Source organism: Juglans microcarpa x Juglans regia, chromosome 8D (genome assembly GCF_004785595.1).
Source record: "Juglans microcarpa x Juglans regia isolate MS1-56 chromosome 8D, Jm3101_v1.0, whole genome shotgun sequence".
Lineage (NCBI taxonomy): Eukaryota > Viridiplantae > Streptophyta > Magnoliopsida > Fagales > Juglandaceae > Juglans > Juglans microcarpa x Juglans regia.
In genome coordinates, this window is record NC_054608.1 from 31657473 (window position 1) to 31684805 (window position 27333).

Here is a 27333-nt window from a genome sequence, read left to right on the forward strand (position 1 = left end):
AGGAAACAAATTCAAACAAATTAACAAATAGATAATCTCCCTAATTTGAAAGAGATATTCGGCCAACCCTCTAGCAACTGCCCGATCCACTAAAATCAAGGGGTTTGCCTCCTCCCCTAAATTCAAGGGATTTGCCAACCAACTCTTAAAATAAGGAATTGGCTAACAACTTGATCCTCCTCTAGTTGACCTTGTCTTGGGTGCCTAAGGACCCATCAGCCGAGCCATGCATGCACCCCAATGCCACCTTCCTAGCCTCGGCACGCCTAGCCCTCCTAGTGGCATTACGAATGCCCTTCTTGCATCTCCATCACACCGTCGGAAGCCTTGCCTCCACTGTCGTGCCTCACCGGCGATTACCCCATTCTCTCTCTCAGCTTCACCCTCATCCCACAGCTCTCTCTCTTCCCTTCTCTCGATCCCTCTTCCCCATCTCCCAACCTCTGCTAGCAACAAGCGGCAGCAACGTCGCCTACAGCCACCCCGTAAGATATGGACATTCAAATATGTTTAAGTCCACGTCTGAATGTTAACTATTGATGTTTAATTGTTATCATGTCTACATTCGAACATTATTAAATTCACATTCGAACGTTATACAATATTTATGTTTGAAAGTTTAATCGTTACGTTTGAATGTAGATTTATACATTTGAAGATTAGTAATATGCAAACCATTTATGGTACGTTCGAATGTAGTTTTTGTGATGGAAATCGACCATAACCAAAATCTGATCACGTTTGAACCTTCAATTGAACGTTGGATCATAAACCATCACAAAAAATATTTTTTGTGATGGTTGAATAGTAAACCAACACAATATATATTTTGTGACATAGTTGTTGTGTCGGTATGATGGACGGTTTTTAATCGTCACGGAAAACATTTTTGGATGGTTTGGTTTATTTTTTGTGACGGTTTCATTCGTGACAAAAACTACAATATGTTGTGGTGAACTCAAATTGTAGTCCCGGTTCATGACATGTTTCGCACACTGGGTACTGGACTCAGCTAAGGGTATAACTGGTTCTGTCCGGTACGATTTTGAACACAATTTTGGACCAAACTAGTATGCACCGGTTTTGCATTTCGAAAACCAAATACTCACCGATTACCCTCCTAAACCGGTACCTCCGATTTTATCTATTCTTGTTCAGTTTGGTCCGATTTTTCATTTTTAATAGTATTAGTATTAGGGCATAAAATGTAATTAATATACTAATATTTACTAATTAATTAAAGCAAAATGTAACTAATATACTAATTTATATTAGTATTACTAATGTATTTATCAAAAGGAAGATGTTGAGAATTTATTAGGGCATAAAATGCTATTAATATATATATATATATATATTATATTTAAAGCATATGATCAAATAAATTTTCATGTTTAGGATTAAAGTTTTATGTTATAAATTATAATAACATTATCTTATATATAATTATAATTTATATTATTATATATATTATATATAAAGATTATATATAATATAAAAATATTATATATAATATTAAAAAAATTAATTTAAAATATATAATATAGGGAGCCGGTTTGGTCCGGTCCTAAAAAGCATAGAACCGGAACCGGACCAGTACTGGCTGATTTTGGAACTAAGGGAACCAGTCCCGGATTGGACCGGTTCGGGTCGATTTTTTGATTTCTCGATTAATTTTTAAACTCCTAGGCTCAGCCACCTACAACACAGATAAGATTGGGCTGGGGTTGAAGGGTAACCTCCGATGCCTAAGTTAGCATTCTTCTTCCATGGAGAGAATTTCAGTAAGCAAGCGAGCATAAGTCCCAAATTCTAACTTCGGTCCAACTTTTATACTGCACGTCGACATGGTACTTTGTACCTTGTACCAGAGGCCTTGGTATCTCGTACAGGATACCATGTCACTATCTTTAATGTGGTGTGGCTTCCTTGGGCCACACCTTAGTGGTAGGTGAGTGTGACCACCTTCAGCGCGCTTTGTCAGCGACAAGGGGGTGTTTTTGTGATCTTGTCTATGTCCCGTAACCGATCCTTAAATGCGAAGTGGCTCTGCACAACTTGCTTTTGTAGGGTGGTGTTAGGGTAGGCGGCATCCCATCTTTCCTTGTCAATCAGTTTCTCGATTAGGTATTGGGCCTTCTTCTTCCTTACGCAATCCATGGGCCGATAGGACTGCTGGACTTTGGGCTTCCATGATAGACTCGGCCCAACCCAGGATGCAAAATCCTCACCTAGTTTGGCCCAGCCCGATAGGGGAAATAGTAAACATCCCTTCCAATCCCCATCAATTGAGTATGATCACTAATTTTGACCTAAGACTCCCTAGGGTGCTGATAAATAACTGTAAAAAGAACAAAATGAATAAGGCCATAACTAATGATTCTATACCACACTATAATCATAAAAGTAACCTGTTTTAAAGACTATTTCATGAGATTATTGGTAAAAAATGTCACACAAAAGCTCACTTTTTTTACACCATAAATAAGATGTTAACATAATCGTGGAGTTAATATTCCAAAATAACAGAAGATAAGAAAAATAATTGCCCAAAAAATAGGGGGAAGTATCTAGCTAGAGGACTAGTGAATAGTACATATGCAAAATTGATCCAAGCAACATATATAAAATCCTTATTAGTTATTGGATTTATTGTAATTGCAATTGCAAAATGAAAGTGATAGATCATCAATATGCTAGTACATGCAGCAAATGAAGAATGCAAATGTTTGTAGCATCAAGAGGGGAAAAGGTGAAGCGAGAACTAGGCATAGAACCTATATTTTTTTAAGAGAAAAAAAATTAGAGAATGGCGTTCAAGAGAGGAATGGAGAGATTGAAAGTAGTCAAAATTTAGGTTGGAACACCGAACTTATGAAGAAGGGGCATATTAATGATTGTTGATCAAAGACAATGTTTTTGATCCGCAAATCTCGTTCGTAAAAAGAATTTTGACAATAAAAATTCTATTCATCATCCCTATGTACATACTATACATTACATTTTTTTTTATCAAATGTGTAGTATATGGATGACGAGTACATGAATTCAATTAATTTAAGAAGAATAAAACAAAACAAAAAAATTATTATTTTTTAAATAAAAGTAATGTGTGAAAATGATGAATACCAAAACTCGTTTGACAATGCCACCATCTATTTTTGCCTAAAAAAGAAATAGATTTGTCTCAAAGTATAATACTTTTGTCACTATTTAGTCACTTTCGTTTTCTAGTCATAAAAAACACTTTTACCCACTTTTTTGGGCGAAGTGTCTTGTGGCAATAAAGAAACTTTAGTCGTGAAAAAAGAACTCGCGGCAAATGGACATACACATAGTAGCGTGGATGCTACAAGTGTTAAAGATCTATTTTGACACTTTAGGAATAATTTTCAGTAAATAAATTTTATCTATGTTATGAGAACAAATATTTACTTAATGGTCTCCGTTATTTTAGCCAACCCAATTCCATAATTTACTCTTGGGCTTTAATCAATATTTGGCCCAAAATGTTTATTTTCAACCCAATAAAATTAGCTTATAAGAGAGGGACCAAAAGGGAAAAATAAACAACTAACTCCAATAAACTTAAAATAATCAGTCATCGCATGACATATTTGAACTACTACCATTAATTACAATTTATTCCACTATATATATAATTGTAATCTCACTCCAGTGTTAATTTTTATATATTTTGTAAAATATTTCTTTGACTTCTTATATGAGTAAATAATGCATTTATGGAAGAAAGATGATTAATTTGCATCTCTTACAATTCTAAATTAAATGAAGGGTATATTTGTAAAAGTGAAACTCATTTTTAAAGAACAAGCATACTTGCATTAATGCTTTATTTGCATGGAGTTGTAAAAGAGTTATAATAGAGGTATTATAGGTGCATTAATACTTTTTGTGTATATTTTTGTACACTCCACTAATGTGATTGATCAAAACAGTTATTTTATATTAAAAAAATAACACAGTCAATCGATCACATTAATAGAGTGTACAAAAGAATATGTAAAAGTGACTGTACATAAAATTTTTATTTATAAAAATATTGTTCTTCAATTCCACTATTCATTAAGGGCAAACCCTAGTACTGAAGGGTTACAAAGTTATTGGGTAAGAACGAAATACTAAATATTGCAACAAACACAAATCTGGAAGATTATTATATAGTAAGTAAATTAGTCCCAAACGAAAGGTTGCATGGGCAATATTTAGTCTCCAATTGTCCTAGAAACAAATGGAAGGAGTTCAATGTCACTATCAAATATGATCGAGTCTTCCTCTGATATGTTAACATATGCCTCAATTCCTTGCTCGTCTTTGGTACTCATCATGACGATGAGATTCTTAAAAGGCATACTAGGACAACACACCCAGGTTGGCTTCCCCCATCCAAAATCGACGTCATAGAAACGAAACATGCACCAGCTAGTGAAGTTATAGGACTCCATGTCACCAATTGAATGGTACCGCTCGACCGCCTTTTTGAGCGAATCCAATATTGCATCGCTCTGTAGTTGCTTCACACAATCATCATTGATTTTTTTTATTGCAGTATTCAGTTTGCTCCCGAGAATAACTAGATTGTTGTCACTGTCAACATTCTCGTTTGGTGATACAATTGCAGAAGCGTTGTACCAAAGATTCCCAAAGGAATACATGGGCATGGGTGGAACCATCCTTACGCGTAAGTTGACTGCATGACTTGCTCGAATGAATTTTGCTGGTGCTGGTTTTGATTTAGATATCGCCATGAGACGTCCCCATATCAATGCTGAAACTGCCTCCACACGGGTTGGAAAGTAGTGCTGCGCCTTTACATGGGAATCTGCAGCTGGAGAAGCCTTTTCTCTCAAAGCAGCTATGCTTGATTTGTTGAACACCAATCTTCTTGTCACGACCTTTTCCTTTGACAAGAAGTTGTCTCGTTTGTACCAATTCATATCTTTCTTTGGGAAGAAATTGGCCACATCAAACTTTGGACATATAGCTACAGCGTCTCCACGGGACGTAGCGCTCCATGCATTAAGAAATGTTGTTGCTGAAGTTCCATCTGCGATCCTGTGGGAAACAAATACACCAATGGCTACTCCGCCACATTGAAAGATATTATATTGGATAGCTAAGAGAACTTCCCTACTTTCAGTTTTTGCGCCATTAGTGTGGGCTCCAAATGGCAAAAACTGGTTCAAGATTTCTGTATCAAATTGTTGGAGAACTTCTGATAATTGGCACCCAACCCGAGCCTCACAAAACTCGACTCCATTATCGTTGCAGTCGATGGAGTAGTCTTCTTTGAAGGTGCCAGCCAAAGGGTAAAAGTGGTTGAGGGTTTGTTGAAGGGACTTTTTAAGCTGAGAGGATCTTTGGACGTGATCAATGTCCCGGTCATTCTTGGCATGATAGAAAAAAATGATGGGAATATACATGTTTGGTGCAAGTTGGTCCATAAAGGAAAGGTTGTGATTTCTAAGGTGTTGGGGTGTTGGAGATGATGGTTTAATTGTTTCCTTGGAGCTTATTTTGACAGTCATGGTCGCCATTTCTCTTCAACTGTAATAATCTCACCCACTGAATGACTACGCTTCTCAATTTCTTTATAAATGCATGCAAACTCAGTGTTTTAAATTTCGTACCGTACCGGCCGGTACGGTTGAAATTTTTCGTTTCGGCTGTCCGGCTGGTACAGGTACTATATATGTTCCGTACCGGCCAAAATACCGGCCATACCGGTCGTACCGGCCTGAATTTCGGCCTGTACCGGCCTATATTTCGGCCTGTGTTTTTTTTTTTTTTTTCGTTTTTTCAAACTACAAGCTTATTTTTTAACCCCCAATTCATATTAGACTATTTATAATTTTTATATATATATTTATATATAATTTATTTATATATAGACTATTATTTTAGAATATAATTTTTATATATATTTATATATAATTTATTTATATATCGACTATCCCGAAACGGTACCGGTACCGAAATATTTCGTTCTAGTGCCTTGACCGGTACGGCGTCCGGTACGGTATTCAAAACATTGTGTAAACCTCTTTCATGTTTGATGACTTATGTTGAGGATCATGCTGAGGATCCTTTGCCTTGATCTAAGGCTTTCCATTTGTATATCTATTGACTGGTAAATATAGCAACTTTTTAATATTTCCATTCAATTGTAATCTTTTCATACATGTACTTTCTATATACAAATATATAATTACGTCTATATATGAAATGGACTCACTACTGAAATGAGTGGTGGTTTTCAAACACTTACAACTTATATAAGGGATCGAGGATGCTTGGTACCAATGTTTTGAATACCGTACCGGACAGCGTATCGGTCAAGGCACTGGAACGAAATATTTCGGTACCGGTACCGTTTCGGGATAGCGTTTCGGGATAACGTTTCGGAATAGTCGATCTATAAATAAATTATATATATAAATATATATAAAAATTATATTCCAAAATAATAGTCTATATATAAATAAATTATATACAAATACATATATATATAAATTATAAATAGTCTAGTCTGAATTGAGGGTTAAAAAATAAGTTTGTAGTTTGAAAAACGAAAAAAAAACACAGGCCGAAATACCGGCCGAAATATAGGCCGGTACAGGCCAAAATTTAGGCCGGTATGACCGGTACCAGCCGGTACGGCCGGTATTTTGGCCGGTACGGAACATGTATAGTACCTGTACCGGTCGGACGGCTGAAACGAAAAATTTCAACCGTACCAACCGGTACGGTACGAAATTTAAAACTTTGCTTGGTACCCACTGGATAATTATTCTTTCTCAACTTCTTTCTGATCATGAGGACTATTGACGGGACGTTTCATACCATAAAACTAAAAGCTTGTTTAGATACAAAAACTTTCGAATCTCATATTATCGTATTATTATAATTTTTTTAAATTTTTATACAAAATATAATAAATAATTTAATTTTTTTAAATTTTAAAATAATAATAAGATTAAAAAAATAATATTCTAACAATATTTTATTAAACTCATCTAAAACCATCTTATTTCATCTCATTATTCAAATGAGTCCTAAAACTTTTGATGATATATGGATACAAGTAATTTAATTTTTAAATTTTTACTATTTTATATTAATTTTAATTAAAAGTGGGTTTTGACCGATTGGATAATCGAAATTAATTGAGTCCAAATTAATTTATGGGTGAAGGCCGTAGCTGATGGGGGTGGAAAAACTCTTTATTATACATTTATCTTTCATGGAAAAAGATGTCCTAGCTATAGTTTTTATTTCTAAACATGTCAAATCATCATTTTTTTTTTAAGAGAAGGCGATACCTTAATTTTATTGATATACTTTATTCATGATGGATGAATCATCATTTTAGCTCCATTAATAATAATTAATAATCAATCTTTTTTATATCTTATTTTTGTTAGACCAATGTATTCTTAAAAATAATTAATTTGTGACATCAAGCATATAATTAATTGAGTCATATATGTATATATTATATATATGCAGCATTAATATTACTTCAATTTTTAATTTCCATGAGCGTATATAACTTTTGAGGCTACCAACTGGCCGGCCTACCTAGTATGAATATCATTAATTTCTTAATTAAGATGAATTAAGCAATCGTACGCACGTGTCCCTAGCAGCATGCAACGTCCCGCGTTGGATCACTTCTAGACTCAGCTCACTATTTTAAGGACAGCTTGTTTTATTGCGATCACATTGGAAACCTAACAATTAAATCTAGAAGTCTTAGGCTATATATATATATATATATCATATTCAATATATTGACTTCAAATAACATTAATTTGCAATGCATGCAAGTAGAACTTATTACTATATATATATATATATAGTAATATATAACCTTTAACTCATGACCAAACATAATGAAAGAGGAAGAAAACATATATCATTACGAGAAAAATAGGTATTTATGATATTTTTTTTACGATGAAAATAATTATAATTTACAAAAAAAATAGATTCATTTTAACTGAAAATAATTATTTTATTAAAAATAATTGGTCACAAATAAATATTTTATATTTTATAATGTTTGAACTTAAATTCCTTAAAGCTGTTGTCTGAACTACTTACGTAGTACGTAAAATGCAACCTAATTCGTCTGAAGTCTGAACTACGTAAAATTCAACTTTTGAGACTCCGAGCGATTATATTTAATTAATTTGTAGGATGAACTAATTGTACTGCATGTCCTTACAACCGTTGGATTAATTTTAATTAAATAAACCAGCTGTCAGCTCTCTATTCATGATCTAGAACTACTTGGTTGTTTTAATTTCCATTAATGATAAATTAAGCTTATTAATTGGAGGCCGTTAATTATAGTTAATTCTCTTTCCATATTGACTCGAGATAATAATATATATGCAAGTAGAACTTGATATATCCCACCAAACCAATTTAAGTTTTTTTTAGGACTATTTGATCATTTCATACTTGAAAAAGATTAAATTATACTTGCTTTGAAACTATAAGATTTCACAATATATGAATGGATAATTTCATCTTTTGGTGCTTTTTCATGTAAATGTTAATGTGTGTTTTGACGGAAATATAACTCAAATCTTTATTTAAACTTGAGAATTTCGGGTGAGAAAAAGACGGATATACAAAGTGAGCATTACAGTATTTATTGTTGCCAAAATAAATATTTTGTTAAGTATTAATTGAGCAAGAAGTTTTGTAGGGCGCTCACTTTGTGAATTTTTTTTTCTCCCACTTGAGACCTATATAAGTTCGAATAAAAACTTTAAGATGCCTTGGATAAAGGTAATTGACAATGGAAAGTAGAGTTATTTATTTAAAAGGCAAGATTTAATTTGTAAGATTTAAATTTTAAATTTTTTCTTTTAAGTTAAATTAGAAAAACTATGTTCAATCATTTTTGCGTATTCTTTTACGTATAAGTCTACGTAATTGGCTATGTCACTACTTATTTCAAAAGTTTAAATCAGAGTAGAGATTCTGAATTCAAATCTTAACTCTACATTTTATTTTATTAATTAAATATTTCACTTGTTAGGCTAAGTTATTAATGAGACAAATATAAATGTGATTAAATGATCTACATCTAATTTCCATCCGCTAGCTGCATCTTTTGAGACTTGGAACCTTTTTTTTTTTTTGAATCAAAACATACCTCTGAATTTCATTAATAAGAATCAGTTACAGTTTTGTCCTATAAAATCAAACTATACAGACCCTCAGGGCCATCTTCCATCCAGATTACCTCTTCACTTACATTCAATGCAAGCTTTGCTAAATAATCAATTGCTTTGTTTGCCTCTCTAAGTGTATAAGTAACTAGCCATTGAGGACTATTGTGTAACAACCCCTGGATATCTTCAATTATCTGACCTCTCCACTCCCAATTTTCATCTATATTGTTAACAGCTTTAACAATGCTTAAAGCATCACCTTTTAGTTCAACTTCACCCATCTGCAGCTCATCACACATCTTCACAGCTTTCCATAAAGCAGTAGCTTCCGCTTGAGTTGCTGACATGATACTTGATTGTGGTATATAAGCAGATAACAAAATATCTCCTTCTTGATCTTGAAACACAATCCCAATTCCCATCCTCTTGCCTTCAGAAAGGCAGCATCCCAATTTATTTTTGTCACCCCCTCCCTTGGTTTTCTCCACCTCACCTCCTCTCTTTCTGCAAGGTTTCTTCCTGGGCATTCTGCACTATTTGCTACCATATACTTTGCCCTTGTCATTTCGGTTTGCTTAAAAATGCTCACAGGACTATTAAAGCATGATTCAAAGATAAATCTGTTTCTCCTTAACCAGATATTCCTCAAGACTATAGCAATCAATTCCAATTCTTCCATGCTCAAAGATTGTGACATTTTCCTCCATACAAACCCAAAATCCACTTCTTCTGATGGCCATTTCTGAACTGGACTTCTACCTTCTGCCCAAACATCTACTGCTACAACACAACTCCATAAAACATGACAGATAGTTTCTTCATACTGATTACATATAGGACAACAAGGATTTTCAAGTATTTTTCTTTTAAACAGGTTCCTTTTAGTTGGCAATCAATTATTTAAAGCTTTCCAAATGAAAATCTTTGTAACCCCAAGGACTTTTAATCTCCAAATATCGTTCCATCCTTCATCTTCAAAAAAGACGTTTGAGGACTCCCTTATCAACCTTCTCCTCCTCTCCATTTTAAAATGGTAAGCAAATTTCACATTGAAAACCCCACTCTTAGAAGGTGCCTAGATTGTTTATCTGGCCTACCAGTTTTACTAATAGGTAAACATCTTATAATTCCAGCCTCATATTCATTGAAGACTTCTTTCACCAATTCCACTTTCCACTCACCCTTTTCTCCATCAATGAGCACTGCCACCTTATCAACCTCATTTAAGCACTTGATAGGAGATTATATTTTATAAGATGATAGTTGAGGAATCCACTTATCACCCCATATTTTAATACTCTCCCCATTACCAACCCTCCACACAAGCCCTTCTTTTAATAGGTCCACAGCCCCCCACAAGTTCCTCCAAATTAATGAAGGTTTACTGCCTAACTTTGCCTCCAACATACCAGAAAATTTAAAATACTTGTCATGTAAGACCCTGGCTGTAATATATTCAGGGTTTTGGAAAACTTTCTAACAATGCTTTGCTAGAAGAGCTCTGTTGAAACTCTCAAGTTCCCTAAATCCAAGACCACCACATTTTTTTGAAGCTCCCATTTTGTCCTAGCCCATCCACCTTATCTTTTTGTCATTTCCTTTGAAACTCCACCAGAATTTCCCCATCTCAGCAGCTATCTCCTTACAGAGTTTTTTTGGAAGTGCAAAAACACTCATACAATAAGTAGGGATCAATTGAATCATTGCCTTTAAGAGGACTTCTTTCTTAACAGGAGACAGGAAGTGATTCTTCCAATTATTCAATCTCAGCCACACTTTATCTTTAATTCCTCTAAAAGTATCATATCTGGATTTCCCCCCCATTGCAGGTAGTCCTAGATACTTTTCAAAGCTATTTTGAACTCGAGCACCCAAATATGTCATAATCCTTTCCCAGTCCCTTTTCCTTCCATTTGAGCTGAACATAATAGTGGTTTTCTGTTTGTTGAGGCATTGCCCTAAGGCCCTTTCATAAGTTTGCAAAATGTCCCTTGTTTTCACCCATTCCTCCCAACATGCCATTCCAAAGATAATGCAATCATCAGCAAAGAGGAGATGAGTAAGCTATACTCCACCTCTTGCCACTGCCACTCCTCTAATCAAACCTGCCCCTTCAGCCTCATTTAAACCACTCAAGCCTTTAGCACATAATAGAAAAAGATAAGGAGAAATGGGACAACCCTGTCTCAGCTCTCTTGATGGAATAATCACCTCTCTAGGTTGTCCATTCAGCAACACAACATAGGAGACAGTGGTAATGCATGTCATGATCAAATTAATCCACCTCTTTCCAAAGCCCATTTTCACCATTATTGCCTCAAGGTAACACCACTCTACTTTGTCATAGGCTTTTGAAATGTCTAACTTCAGAGCCATTATCCCCATCTTGCCCTTGAGTTTGGTTTTCATAGAATGAAGAGCTTCATATGCCGCCACTATGTTATCAGTGATTAATCTACCTGGGATGAAGGCACTCTGATTCTGTGAGATCACATCATTTAACACTTTCTTCAATCTATTTGCCAAAGTTTTTGTAATGAGCTTGTATAAGACATTGCACAAGCTTATTGGCCCGAAATCCCCCACCTTCAAAGGCTCAGAAAACTTTTGAATTAATGCTTTGTATGTGAAATTCAAAGACTTTTCAATCTTGCCATCATTCAGAAAACTCAAAGCTACTTTACTAATCTCTTCACCCACAATCCCCCATAAGTTCTGGTGGAAACAAGCATTATATTCATCCGGACTAGGAGATTTATGAGGGCCCATATCTCACAAAGCTGCCTCCACTTCCTCCTATGAAATCTTTTTTCTAGCTTCTCATTCATACAACTTGTTATTCTTTTATTAATGGGGCGTATTCATTCCTCAATAGCCTCCCTTGGTGGGATTCAGATCTATAAACTTCAGAAAAATGCCTCTTAAAAGCCTCAGCTATCTCATTCTCCTCAATTCTCAAAACTGATTGAGCATCCTTCACAGAAAGCACTTTATTTCTTTTATTCCTCTGATTGGCACAAGCATGAAAGAATTTTGTGTTCTTATCTCTCAATTTGTACCAATTCATCTTGGTCCTTCGCTTCCATCTTAGATCCTCTTGCTCAAGCAACTTCCCAACCTCTTTCTTAAGCTCTCTCAGTTTTGCTACAGCCTTGAGACCCTCCATATCTTGCAATTCCTTTATCTTCTTTGTTAACTGCTCGATATTCCTTCCTCTTTCCTTGTCTTTCTTTCTGAATCCCTTTGTTAGCTCATCACTGCATTTTAGCAACAAATTATGCACCTGTTTAATTGGCTCAAGTGTCAACTGTTTAATTGTCTTTCTTTCACTACTCTCTCACAGTCATCCTCTTTAAGCCAGCTGGCCTCAAATTTAAACAAAAATCTTCTTCTCCTCTCCCCATTCCTTTAATTACTTGCAGTCATTAGCAAAGGTTTATGGTCTGAACTTCTTACAAGTAGACCTTCCACCTTGACTAAATGGAATCTTCCTCTCCATTCCTTATTTGCTACATATCTATCTAGTCTCTCTTGTGTAAAGGTATGATCATCATGACCATTACCCCATGTAAAGCAGTCCCCCACATAACCCATATCAAAGAGCTCATTTATTTCTAAAGCATCACGAAACATCCCCATCTGACCCTCAGGTCTCAACTGTCCCCCTTTTTTTTCATCTTGGGTCAAAATCTCATTAAAGTCCCCTGCAACACACCAAGCTCTTCCTTCACTAGGTTTTAATCTAGACAACAACTCCCATGTGAACTTCCTCTTGGCGGCCTTTGGGTGCCCATAAAAACCAGTAAAATCCCATCTTCTACATTACCAATTTTAACAATGGCATTGATGTGCCATTGAGAAAAATTGATAATCTCCACCTTTACTTCACTATCCCAAAAAAGAACAAGACCTCCCTTCCTTCCTAGAGAGTCAACCACAAAACAACCCTCCATTCTTAACTTGTTTTTTAATCCCTCTATTCTTCCTGCTTTCACCATTGTCTCCATCAGAAAAATCAAACCAGGCCTCATTTCCTTAACCAGAAGGTTAAGGTCTTGAACTGTCCGAGGGTTGCCAAGCCCTCGATAGTTCCATACTAAGGTTTTCATTGGTCTTGGTGGGGCTGCTCAGCAGCCTCCACCATACAATTTGAATTCATACCTTCCATCCCAACAATTCCCCTTCTCAATCTTTTCCCCTTTCCCTCCATAGGCCCCATCTCATCTACATTACCAACAACATTTCTTTTCAAAATCGAATTAGAAGGTTGAGACTCACCATAAGTTTTAAGGACACGAGCCCTCCTTTTCCAGCTACTAGTTCTTCCATTCTTTTGTTCATTAACATTCATTAAGCTTGCTGAGTAGGATTCACTATCAGTAGCATGTGAGTGAACCTCCTCAGGATCTTCTGTTGAGCTCACTGTATTTGACACCAAGGCTTTTTCTACTTTAATCATCTTCTATTTCTCGACCCCTTGTGTCATCTCAGCCACCTCTGTCGTCTCTATACCACCTTCCATACTCCCCTTATCCTTCCTCACACCTCCACCTATCTCCTCCTCTCCATTATCCCTCTGATCAGCATTTGCAGAATTCCCTCTCATTCCTGAAGCTTTTGGTTGCCTAGTTGCCCGATTATGTCTAGCAGTTGAGGCCCTCATCCAAGCTCCAAATTGTTTTGAATCAACATCTTCGTTTATATCCACCACTTCTCCACCCAAACAACCCTGTTTTGAGTGCATTATACAACCACAATGAAAAAAAATTCTATGTAGTTTTTCATACCTAAATGGAATCCAAAGTTTTTTCCCTTCAAAACTCACCGTTCTTCCTCGAGCTAAAGGTTTTGTAAGCTCACACTCCACCTTCACCCTCAGAAAGCGACCCCAGACCACCTCATTCTACTCACCTTCCACCTCTAGAACCGTCCCGATGGATTTACCAATCGTTTCCCCCATCTTACAACTCATTCCTCCTAGCATCAAGTTGTACATCTGGATCCAAAAGATTGCCGTTGTGAAATCCAGGAGGTAAGCCTGCGTACTTCCATCAAATGGTTTAAGAGCAAATAGATGGCTGTCAAATAACCATGGACATCCCGCAAGAACTCTATTTCTATCTCCACGGTTTGTAAAGGTCACCACAAAGGTATCTGTTCCAATCTCAGTAAATTCCATGCTCATGTTTACTCGCCAGATCTTCTCCATCATCTTCCTCATAGTTTCCTAACTAATCGTTCAATTTGAACAGATTCTTCCAACTAAGTTCCTCGCCTCCTTTTTTCGTAATTCCTCCATATTTTCCAAATCCACTACTATCAGAATGCTCTCTTCATCATTCAGTCTTAATCGCTCCCATTCAACTTCAATTTCCTCCATCTTCAATCTTCACCACCATCGTCAATGGCTAACTTCAGCTCCCCTTACCCCCACGAGAGTAAATGAGACTGACTAACTTCTCCTCTATCGCCCATTGAAGAGGGGAGAGAGAGAGAGACTGCAAAATTTAACTTAATTTAAGAACCTAATGTGCTTAAAAGGTATAATTAAAATATTCAGGCTTTGAGGCCGGCTACGGCCCGCCTAGCGTCTGCTAATTTTCTTAGGATGAACAAAATGTATCAGTGTAATATTAGTGAATGGATCACTGTACAATTTAGATAGTGAGATGATATGAGATAAGGTGAGATGGTTTTAGATGAAAGTTAAAAGTTGAATAAAATATTGTTAGAATATTATTTTTTAATATTATTATTGTTTTGAGATTTGAAAAAATACTTAAATTGTTTATTATATTTTGAATGATAATTTAAAAAAATTATAATAATAAGAGGAGATGAAACACTTTCACTATCTAAACGAGTATTTGGTACAAGTTGTTAACTCAGCATGCATCGCTTGTTTTATGGGTTTTTGATGTGTTTTCTTGTGTTCATGCATCAAAAAGTAAAAAAAAAAAAGGTCAACTAACATTATTTAGTTATTTTAATTTTTATGGAAATTAATAATAGGCAAGTAGAACTTAACATGATGATATTGATATCCTTACTTCAAACTTTAGGACACAGTATATATATTTAGAAAAACAAATACATGAGTACCATGATGCATGCATCTCGTTAAATTTAGATTTTCTAAAGTTTCTGTCACTACAAAAAAGATAGTATTGCCGGCGTTCGATATGCACTAGCAATTGTCTCAAAAAATGCTGCTAATTAATTAGCGGCGGTTTTTTTTGCCGGCATAATCAACCGCCGGTAGTGGGTTGCGGTATTTGTCCATTCCGGTGTTTAAAAAAATGCTGGTAATTGAAAATTTCATTAGCGGCGTTTGTATACAATTTAGCGGCATTTATTTAAACGTCGCCAGCTTTTCTAAATTAATGACGTTTATCGATACGCCGCCATTAGTTCGTTGTCATCCCATTGCATAAAATAGCGGCATTACAATAAACACCAATGCTAGTATGTTGTCGGCGCATCATATAAATTGGCGGCATTTATTTAAACGCCACCAATAGTACGTTGGCGACACATTGAATAAATTAACAGCGTTTAGATAAACGCCGCTATAAATAAAAATAGCGGCATTACAATAAACGCCGCTGCTAGTATAGTGCCGACGTATCATATAAATGGGTGGCATTTATTTAAACGCCACTAATAGTAAATTGGTGACACATTGAATAAATTAACGGCATTTAGTTAAACGCCACCACGAATTCAAATAGCGGCATTACCATAAACGCCGCTGCTAGTATGTTGTTAGCGTATCATATAAATTGGCAGCATTTATTTTAATGCCATTAATAGTACATTGTGAGACATTTATTAAATTAATGACATTAATATAAACACGGCCACTAATTAAAATAGCTAAATGCCACTACTATTACATTGCTGACACATCTTATAAATTAGGAACATTTATTTAAATGCCACTAATAGTACGTTAGCGACACATTGAATAAATTAACGACGTTTATATAAATGCCGCCATGAGTATGTTGCCACCGCAATCCATAAATTAATGGCATAATGTAAACACCTCCACTAATTTGTTGTCCAAACATTGCATTAATTAACATCGTTTAGGATGCACCAATAATATGATATACCACAATAAAATAAAATATAATATATAAATTAATAATAAATATGATATAATGGATCATTATTCATATAATAAAAAAAATTACAAATCAAATCACATCCAAGTGATTTAATAACTATATATAAAATCATTACATGTGAAAAATTCCAGAACATTTCAACTCACAAAACATCTTGAAACTCTATTACAGATAGATTAGCCAAACAGAATTTGTACAGCTTTCCACAGTTCATTTCTCAGCTGCCTCTCGTAACAGTCTACTTCATCTCTTCATTTCACAAACAATGCAGAGAAGTGCTTCTAGTACCATAACATCCAATGCATGAACAAGAGAAATCAGAAATTGAAAGATCATAATATATGGAAAGTGGAGAAAAGTTAAACAAAATAAGAGCAATGATCGATCTTTTTATTTCCCTTTTCCAAACATATATATATATATATATATATATATATATTTGCTCTAATTAATTCAATATGTTAATTTAACTCAACCAACCCAGTTCTTTTTGTCAAAAATAATGTAAGACATATGCCCAGAACACAAAAAAATAAAAAAATAATTAAGGGGTACTGGCAAGTTATATAAAATATTTAAGAAGAAATAAGCAATATTGAAGCAGTACTACATAGCTTGAAACAGAGCAGTCAGTTCTACATTTTAAAGGAAGATCAGATTACATGCTTGTCAATTAATTTGGCCGCAACTGCAACGTGGGAAAAAAAAAAAAAACTAAACTTGAGATCAAGATTTTTGATCCTCCAATGCATGCAGTCCCACATAAACCTAGTTCAACAAGCTACATCAACAAACAAGCATAAACATGAAGAAGCAAAGCTTGATGAAGAGCATGGACATGAGATGAAACATGAGAGGAGTTATCGTGTCTTTGTAACATGAATTTCTGCAAAGTCATGAGAGCAGAACCAAATAGGGGCTGTGCGACGGAGACTCTCCTTGAGAGCAGCTACGAAGCAGCAGCAAGGTGCCTAGGAGGTGGCAGTGTACTGTGGAAGCAGGGAGAAATATTGGGATGAGAAAGAGAGAGAGAGAGAGAGAATGTAGAGAAAAAGCATGACATGGCCTCACAACGTAGAGAAAAAGCATGAATGTAGAGAAAAAGCAGTGTCCTAGGCGGTGGAGGCTTGTTTTCCACCTCACGGCGTGTTCTGTTGCTGCTTGCGGTGGCGTCGTGGCCCAACTACAGCAAGACATGGCCCTCGGTTTGGAGATAATGCTCTGTCCTTCTTACTTAAAATAGAGGCTGCTGCGTTTTCTAGTCTCGAAAAACACGTTTACCCACTTTTTTCGGCGCAAGTGTTTTGTGGCAATAAAGAAACTTTAGTCTTGAAAAAAGAACTTGTGGCAAATGGGCATTATACGTATCGTAGTGAGGATGCTACAAGTGTTAAAGATTTTTTTTGACATTTTAGGAATAATTTTCGGTAAATAAATTTTATCTATGTTACGAGAACATATGTTTTCTTTATGATTAAATCAATCAAATATTTACTTAATGGGCTCCGATATTTTAACCAACCCAATTCCATAATTTACTTTCGGGATTTGATTATTACTTGGCCCAAAATGCTTATTTTCAACCCAATAAAATTATCTTAGAGAGGGACCAATTAAAGGGAAAAATAAACAACTAACTCAAATAAACTTAAAATAATCAGTCATCTCATATGACATGTTTTGAAAACATGACCATTAAGTAATGCATTTATGGAAGAAAGATGATTAATTTGCATCTCTTTTGCAATTCTATATTAAATAAAGGGTATATTTGTAAAAGTGAAACTCATTTTTAATGAACTCATTTTTAATGAACAAGCATACTTGCATCAATGCTTTATTTACAATGAGTTGTAAAAAGAGTTATAACAGAGACGTTGTAGGTGTATTATTACCATTCATGAAATATCTATGATGAACTCGGTACTCCGGGACTATGCAATAATTTTCATTATTATATTTCTTTTGTCAAAGAGTTATGTTACATACAGTCATTTTTACATATTCTTTATACACTCCACTGATATGATTGACTAAAATAGTTATTTTATATTAAAAAAAGTGACACAGTCAATTCACATTAATAAAGTGCACAAAAGAGTATGTAAAAGTGACTGTACATAAAATTTTTGTTTGTAAAAATATTATTCTTCAATTCCACTATTCATTAAAGGCAAACCCTAGTACTGAAGGGTTACAAAGTTATTGGGTAAGAACGAAATACTAAATATTGCAACAAACACAAATCTGGAAGATTATTATATAGTAAGTAAATTAGCCCAAACGAAAGGTTGCATGGGCAATATTTAGTCTCCAATTGTCCTAGAAACAAATGGAAGGAGTTCAAGGTCACCATCAAATATGATCGAGTCTTCCTCTGATATGTTAACATATGCCTCAATTCCTTGCTCGTCTTTGGTACTCATCATGACGATGAGATTCTTAAAAGGCATACTAGGACAACACACCCAGGTTGGCTTCCCCCATCCAAAATCGACGTCATAGAAACGAAACATGCACCAGCTAGTGAAGTTATAGGACTCCATGTCACCAATTGAATGGTACCGCTCGACCGCCTTTTTGAGCGAATCCAATATTGCATCGCTCTGTAGTTGCTTCACACAATCATCATTGATTTTTTTTATTGCAGTATTCAGTTTGCTCCCGAGAATAACTAGATTGTTGTCACTGTCAACATTCTCGTTTGGTGATACAATTGCAGAAGCGTTGTACCAAAGATTCCCAAAGGAATACATGGGCATGGGTGGAACCATCCTTACGCGTAAGTTGACTGCATGACTTGCTCGAATGAATTTTGCTGGTGCTGGTTTTGATTTAGATATCGCCATGAGACGTCCCCATATCAATGCTGAAACTGCCTCCACACGGGTTGGAAAGTAGTGCTGCGCCTTTACATGGGAATCTGCAGCTGGAGAAGCCTTTTCTCTCAAAGCAGCTATGCTTGATTTGTTGAACACCAATCTTCTTGTCACGACCTTTTCCTTTGACAAGAAGTTGTCTCGTTTGTACCAATTCATATCTTTCTTTGGGAAGAAATTGGCCACATCAAACTTTGGACATATAGCTACAGCGTCTCCACGGGACGTAGCGCTCCATGCATTAAGAAATGTTGTTGCTGAAGTTCCATCTGCGATCCTGTGGGAAACAAATACACCAATGGCTACTCCGCCACATTGAAAGATATTATATTGGATAGCTAAGAGAACTTCCCTACTTTCAGTTTTTGCGCCATTAGTGTGGGCTCCAAATGGCAAAAACTGGTTCAAGATTTCTGTATCAAATTGTTGGAGAACTTCTGATAACTGGCACCCAATCCGAGCCTCACAAAACTCGACTCCACTATCATTGCAGTCGATGGAGTAGTCTTCTTTGATGGTGCCAGCCAAAGGGTAAAAGAGGTTGAGGGTTTGTTGAAGGGACTTTTTAAGCTGAGAGGATCTTTGGACGTGATCAATGTCCCGGTCATTCTTGGCTTGATAGAAAAGAATGATGGGAATATACATGTTTGGTGCAAGTTGGTCCATAAAGGAAAGGTTGTGATTTCTAAGGTGTTGGGGTGTTGGAGATGATGGTTTAATTGTTTCCTTGGAGCTTATTTTGACAGTCATGGTCGCCATTTCTCTTCAACTGTAAAAATCTCACCCACTGAATGACTACACTTCTCAATTTCTTTTCTAAATGCATGCAAACCTCTTTCTAGTTTGATGACTTATATAAGGCATCGAGGATGCATGGTACCCATATATGGATGCATGGTACCCACTGAATAATATTCTTAATTCTCAATTTCTTTCTGATCATGAGGACTATTGGGACGTTTCATACCTTAAAACTAAGACTTTTGATGATATATTGATGAGTAATTTAATCTTTAATTTTTTATTATTTAATGTTAATGTTAATTAATAGTGGTTTTGACCGATAATCGAAATTAATTGAGTCCAAGTGATTTTATGGGTGTGGGGTGGAAAAAATCTTTATTGTACATATGACGTACATTCATGGAAAAAGATGTCCTACCTATAGTTTTTATTCTTAATATAAACATGTTGAATCATCCTTTTTTTTAAGAGAAGAAGACAATAACCTAATTTTATTAATAGACCTCATTTATAGTGGATGAATCTTCATTTTAGTTGCATTAATAATAATTAATAATCAATCTTTTTTATTTTTTCTTTTTATTAAACCAATATATTCTTAAAATGAATTAATTTGTGACATCAAGCATATAATTAATTGAGTTATATATATATATATATATATATACATACATGCATATGGACGGTCTAACCGCCTACTTATTTTGTGCTTGCATAATCTAATTATTGTGCAATTTGAGCATATATAACTTTTGAGGCTACCGACAGACCGGCCTACCTAGTATGATCGTTTTCTTAATTAAGATGAATTAAGCAATAATCAAACGTACGTGTCCCTAGCAGCAACGTCCGTTGTTGGATCACTTCTAAACAAAGTCAACTCACTAATATTTTAGGACAGCTTGTTTTCTTGCGATCACATTGGAAACCTAGCTAATAATTAATATCTAGAACAAGGTGGAATTAGGATTTGGTGATTTGGGGCGATTGATAAAGTGTGCGGTATGTATTAGCATAAGTAATATATACTAGTTTTTGCATGTGACTATATATATAAAAAATAATAATCATATATCATAAAATTATACAATTTTTATTGGCTTATTTATATTTTTCTAAGTTTTAAGAAAAATTTATAGATCTAGAATAAACCTGAAAAAATATTTAATAATATAAAAGTCGTTAGATTTTTATTGTATAATTGTATTACTATTAATAAGTGAAAAAAAAGTATGTGAATAACTAATAAATTTTTCACAAAAGAAAACAAATTCTTCACATACTCTCTCTATCTCTCTAGAAACGTCTCATTAATCATCTAGCTAGATAAATCCGCTGTCTCCCATATGCAAGAATCGTCCATATTTGTTTTAACTATTAGATAAACTCTCTTAAAACTTCTAGCTAGTTAACTGATTAATATATGGTTAAAAATATCTCAAATGTTGTAAAGGAAGATTATGTATAGATGATAGGCAAGAAACTCAATGAAGCTGAGAATGACCTAGTTGAGAAAAATAAAATAAAAAATCATGTAACTATGTAAGCTCAGAAAGACAAGAAAAACGTATATGATATCATTTATATGAAATTAAACAAACTGCACAATGCACTCCAAAGGTAAATAAAGAGAGATAGATATGTCAAATCAAGACTATTATATTAATGGATTTAAAGATATTTGAGTGATATACTGTATGTTTGAGTATTGGGGGGCAATTTTAAATATTTTAAGAATATTTACACTTAAATTTGTAATTATACAATAAATAAGACTAATTTTTAATACTTTTTTTTTTTTTTTTTTTGGGTAGCCCCCCAATCTACAACACAATTCCTCCCCTGATCTAGAAGTCTTAGGTTATCAGATTCAATATCATATTGACTTCAAATAACAATTTGCAATGCAAGTTATAGAACTTACTATATATATATATATATATATATATATCCCTTCATGACCAAACATATGGAAGAAAAAGAAAACATAAGTTATAATGTTTGAACTTAAATTCCTTAGAACTGTTGTCTGAACTACGTAGTACGTAAAATGCAACCTAATTCGTCTGAACTACGTAAAATTCAACTAGTAGGATGATGAACTAATCGTACTGTCCTTACAACCGTTGGATTAATTTTAATTAAATAAACCAGCTGTCAGCTCACTATTCATGATCTAGAACGTCTTATACGTACTTGGTTATTTTAATTTCCATTAATAAATTAAGCTAATTATTAATTGGAGGTTAATTATAGTTAACTCTCTTCTCTTATCGAATCGAGATCATAATAATATATGTAAGCTGATCTTAATATATCCCAACGCCAAACCAAACTTTCGGACGTAATGTAAAAGAAAAAAAAAATAACATCCATAATATTTATTGAATATTTAATACTGTCAGACAAATTGATCATTTGCATTATATTAAATATTATAAAATTTATTGAATAATTCTATTTAAAAGTTTTTATACCACACATAACTATTTACGTGATATAATTTAATTTAAAAGATAAATTTTAAAATTTAAATCTTACAGATCAAATTATACTGATCTAAAGTACTTATTTCATGAGCTTAATTATCTTTTATGTTTTTAGGAGAATGTACATAAGTAGTACTGCCTGTTTTTATATTATTTTATTATCTTTTAATTAGGAGACAATATTGCTCTGAATGTAAACTTCTTGCTATTCGAAAAAAAGGATTTCAACGTTTTGCACTCTCTTTTGATCTCTACGTACGTTATAATTTGTAGGTGCTTATTGGTAAACGAATTTATTACTTGAAAGAAAAGAACTTCATATACGTAGGGACTAAGAACTCCTTAATTTCTTAAGATCACTTGCCAAATCTCCGTACTTGATAGGACAGTTAATTAATTATTAACTTGGTATCTACGAATAATATTAATAAATGTTGATTTAAGTTCTATTTGATGGATACAGGTAATTGACAGTGGAAAGTAGACTTATTTATTTAAATGGCAAGATTTAATTTGTAAGCTAGATTTAAATTTTAAAATTTTTTTCTAAGTCAAATTAGACTTAATCTTTTGCTTACTTTTTTGCACACAAACTGTCTACGTGATTGGATGTGTCATTTTTTTAATATAAAATAATTATTGAGTTCCGCCTCATCATCAATAGAGTACGTAAAGAGTACGCATAATTACTTATATGTAACAGAATTGATCAAATTATATCAGGTAATTAAGCACTTAACTGTTATCTACACTGATTTATCATACAACAATAACGCCTTTAAATTCATCCTTAATGATGCCGGCCTAGTGTTCTTGATGCCTACAAATTGCAATCATGTCTAATTAGCTCTATAATGTTAACTGGTAAATTCCAGTGTAGGACTTTTTATTGTTGCGTAAATGACTTCATCACGTATCCAAAAAGACTCTGCATACATATGGTCATGGACAAATTGATGTATCAATGATCATCATTTGGGCTCCATTCTGGTTTTTTCCACAAATATATAATTAATACTCAAGTTTTTTTAGATCAATAAATTCTTAAATGCTGTCTAATTAACCATATTATTGAGCTAATATATATAAATATAAGTGCATATATATATATATAAATATATGCATGTATGTATGTATGGCACTTCTTCTATTATTAATAATTAATGACTCATCATCTAGCAGTACTCTTTCCCTAGACATGACAAAGCATATAAACAAAGGGTATAATGATATATAATATGATATTACTTCTTGTTTTAAAAGTTTAAATTAAAGCTGAGGTACTTATGAATTCAAATCCTAACTTTATATTTTATTCTATTCATTAAATATTCTGCTAATTAATGAGACAAATATAAATGTGATTAAATCTACATCTAATTTTCATCCGCCAGCTTCATTTTTTGAGAACAAGTGGTAAATTTACAATACCACATGATTAAATCTTGATAATTACATGCATTGGTAGAACTTAATTTAAGAAGTACCTAATGTTCTTAAAAGGTATAATAAAAATATTCAGGCTTTGAGGCTACGATCGGCCTAGCCTATGCTAATTTTCTTAGGATGAACAAAACGTATCAGTATTGTAATACCGACACGTTTATATTTTATATTTTAATAGTCAATGATAATAAATTAGATAAAAATTACATCTTTACAATAAATTTTCGTTAGATTTGACGCTGCTGGTAGACGGAAGGGAGGATTAAGAAATTTTGAAAGTTCGAGGTCCACTTTAATGTAATTATTAGTTTCAAAAGTACATTATAAATTGAATAAAAGTTCGATGAGATAAAATATAATTAACCCAAATTAATAATAGGCAAGTAGAACTTAACACGATATATATACCTTGCTTCAAACTTTAGGACACAGTATATAATTTAGAAAAACAAATACATGAGCAGGCATGCATCTCGTTAAATTTAGATTTTTTAAAGTTTCTGTTCAAATTTTTAAGATATAAATTTATATAATATTTATTGAGTATTTAATATTAAACTTCATTGCACAGTAATTTATTTTATGGGAGATTATAATTAGATTACAAGCAAGCACCTACAACTTTACGAATATATTTTAGAATGTCTCTATTCTAAGGCTTTTACACCGTGCTATCAATATTGTGGCATAATTTGATTAGATAAGGCTTAAATTTTGAATCTTACAAATTACATTATATCAAGTGAAATATGTAGTATGTGGTGTAGCGGTATTATATTTTGAGAAAAGACATTTGCAACCGTGAATTATGTAACTACCGCGTAATCGTTTTGAAAAAAATGAATAAAACATAAGACCAATATGAAAAAAATTAATTTTTTAATAGTAAACCTCACTCTTTTTCAAAAAAATTATGCAGTGTTTACGTACTTCACAGTTGTATGTAAAATTACTTTTATATTTTATGATTGCTGATGGTTCTATTTGGAAAAGAGTACTGTTACATCCAAAAAGAAATTATATAATTAAAATAATCTCACAAATTAACGTAGTTTCATGATCTGATCTGCTAGATTTATTTTATAATAAAAATAATTTTACAATTGACGAACTATAATAGACTATATCAATTTGTGAGATTGATTTCATATAATTATTTTATAGTTAAGATATTTTTATTTAGAGATTTGGAAAAAGCCAAGACTTACTCCTAGATGTATCCCTCTCTAGAGATCAATGAAGGCTATATAGTCTTGGGATTTGCAAGAATCGCTTACACATTTTGAAAAAACGTATTAAAAGCCCTCATAAAAAAAATGATTGTTATTATTATTATTATGATGATCCCAAACTTATTCACTATTTTTTTTTAATAAAATGCATAAAACTTGCACACTGATCTAAAACTATATAAATTATATATATACACATATACATACATATATATACTAGGTAGGTAACGTCCAAGGGACGTTTGCCATTTTTTTTTTTTTTTACCTAGTGATTAAGGAAGTGTTTTTTAATGATATTGTGAATTTTTTATTTTTTAAAAAAATGTTTATGATAATTAAAAAATACATGAAAAAAAGAAAGGAAAAATAAAAAAGTGAAATACACATTCAGGACATATTTTCGGGCTAATTTTTCGTTAGTTGTAGTAGTTCTCTTTAGTTAATTAAGAATATTATCATATTTAAATTATGTTAAAACTCTAATTATTTATATAGTTATACTTTTTAAAAATATTTAACAAAATTTCATCTTTTATTTAATGATGAAAGATTAGTATTTTATAAATTAAATTTGATAATTTATTTATGATATGATATTTATATGTTTAATTATCTATTTTAAATTAATTTAAATCAATATTTAAATTTTTACCATTGGATCCAATTTGGAGAGTTATGATGAAGGGTTAGATTTAAATCTTAAAAAGTTTCATTTTCGTCTCGCTTTCTCTTTCTCCCTCTCTCTCCTCTCTCCTTCCACTCACTCTCTCAATTTTTTTTTTTTTTTACTTAGTGATTAAAGAAATGTTTTTTAAAGTGTTTTTTCTCGAGTACTAAGCAAATCCCTAGAACCTTAAACAAATTTCGAGGACGAAATTTATTTAAGGTGGGAAGAATGTAATACATTGCTCCTTCCGTCTTACATACGCTTCTCTTTTTTGACGTACGTTCTTTCTTTATGACGTAAGTAAATCCCGAGGGTAGAGATTATGTGAATTGTGTGCCCTTCCATTTAGCGACTGCGAGCCTCGTCATGTGTGCCGAACCACGATGGCTTGTTTCAAAAGATATTATGTGACTTTTAAGACACGTCCAGTGTTTTAAATGTACTGAAAATATTTATAAGGAGTATTTCCAGTGTTATTGAATTAAGTTTGAATTTAAATACGACAATTATAATATTCTTGAAGAGCTTCAAAAATATTATAATTGTTGAAAATCATTTCAGTTATTTAAAATATTATGAGATTTAAATTATGTTGAAAGTTTTAATTAATTAAATAATTTTATTCTTTTAAATATATTAAATAAGACTTCATCATTTATTGATGATGAATAATATTATTTTATAAACTAAAGTTAGTTTAAATAATATTCTACCTTAATTCTTCTAAGTGTTTTTAATTAAGTTAATGTTTACGTAGTTTCAAATAAGTGTTTTAATCTCCTACCATTAGATCGTTTTGAGAATCCCAAGACGAAGGGACTGGATTAAATATCCAAACCCCTCTTTTTTTCCCTCACTTTTCCCCAGCCCTCTCTCTCTCTCTTCCCTCTATCCAGTGTACTTCGTACGCAGCCCCTACCGTAGCCAAACTGCTCCACTACTCAGCCGGCGCCGCCGTGAGTCGCCAGACCTCACCGCCGGCACCACCAGCTCCGCCTCACTCCAGCGAGCCTCCCCACACCAGTCTTTCTCTCGCACGCTCTCTCTTTCTCTCTCCCTCGACAGCGCATAGCCCAAACGGGCTTGATGCTACTGCGCCGCCGTGCGCCGTCCTCTGGCGCCACCAACAGCCTTCCCTCTCATCGGTGAACCCCTCCCATGGAACCCAAGCTATGGGAAGCTCCCTCGCCCCTCTGTCGCACGCACGCACGAAATCTATTTATGGGTTTTGCACGGCTTCAAGACCACCCCCATGAGTTCTCCACACCCACGGCGAAACTCCATCTCCTCTGGCCACCGCACCACCACCGGGACCTCATTTGGCCACTGACCACCTCTCGTAGCCATCCCCACGTCCAGTCGAGCCACCATGCATGCTCACCTTCCCTCATGGACACCCACTTCCCCTTAGGCCACCTCCACCACTGTACACCGCCACCCACGGCATGTGACCACTTTCTCCGGCATCCTCAGGCCACCACCGACCCATCCCAACCACCCATGGTCCCGATCTGCCACCTATGCCCCCTCA

The 27333-nt window shown here is 34.0% G+C and overlaps 2 protein-coding genes across 2 annotated transcripts; both read right to left on the reverse strand.

Annotated features, from left to right (window-relative positions):
- Nucleotides 1-4105: 4105 nt before the first annotated feature.
- Nucleotides 4106-5607, reverse strand: LOC121242423 (stemmadenine O-acetyltransferase-like). The gene has a single exon (XM_041140284.1). The coding sequence runs from the start codon at nucleotides 5556-5558 to the stop codon at nucleotides 4227-4229; it is 1332 nt and encodes a 443-aa protein (XP_040996218.1). The 5' UTR covers nucleotides 5559-5607; the 3' UTR covers nucleotides 4106-4226.
- Nucleotides 5608-18648: 13041 nt separating this feature from the next.
- On the reverse strand, nucleotides 18649-20060 carry LOC121242484 (stemmadenine O-acetyltransferase-like). Its single transcript, XM_041140326.1, has one exon. The coding sequence runs from the start codon at nucleotides 19981-19983 to the stop codon at nucleotides 18652-18654; it is 1332 nt and encodes a 443-aa protein (XP_040996260.1). The 5' UTR covers nucleotides 19984-20060; the 3' UTR covers nucleotides 18649-18651.
- Nucleotides 20061-27333: the final 7273 nt, after the last annotated feature.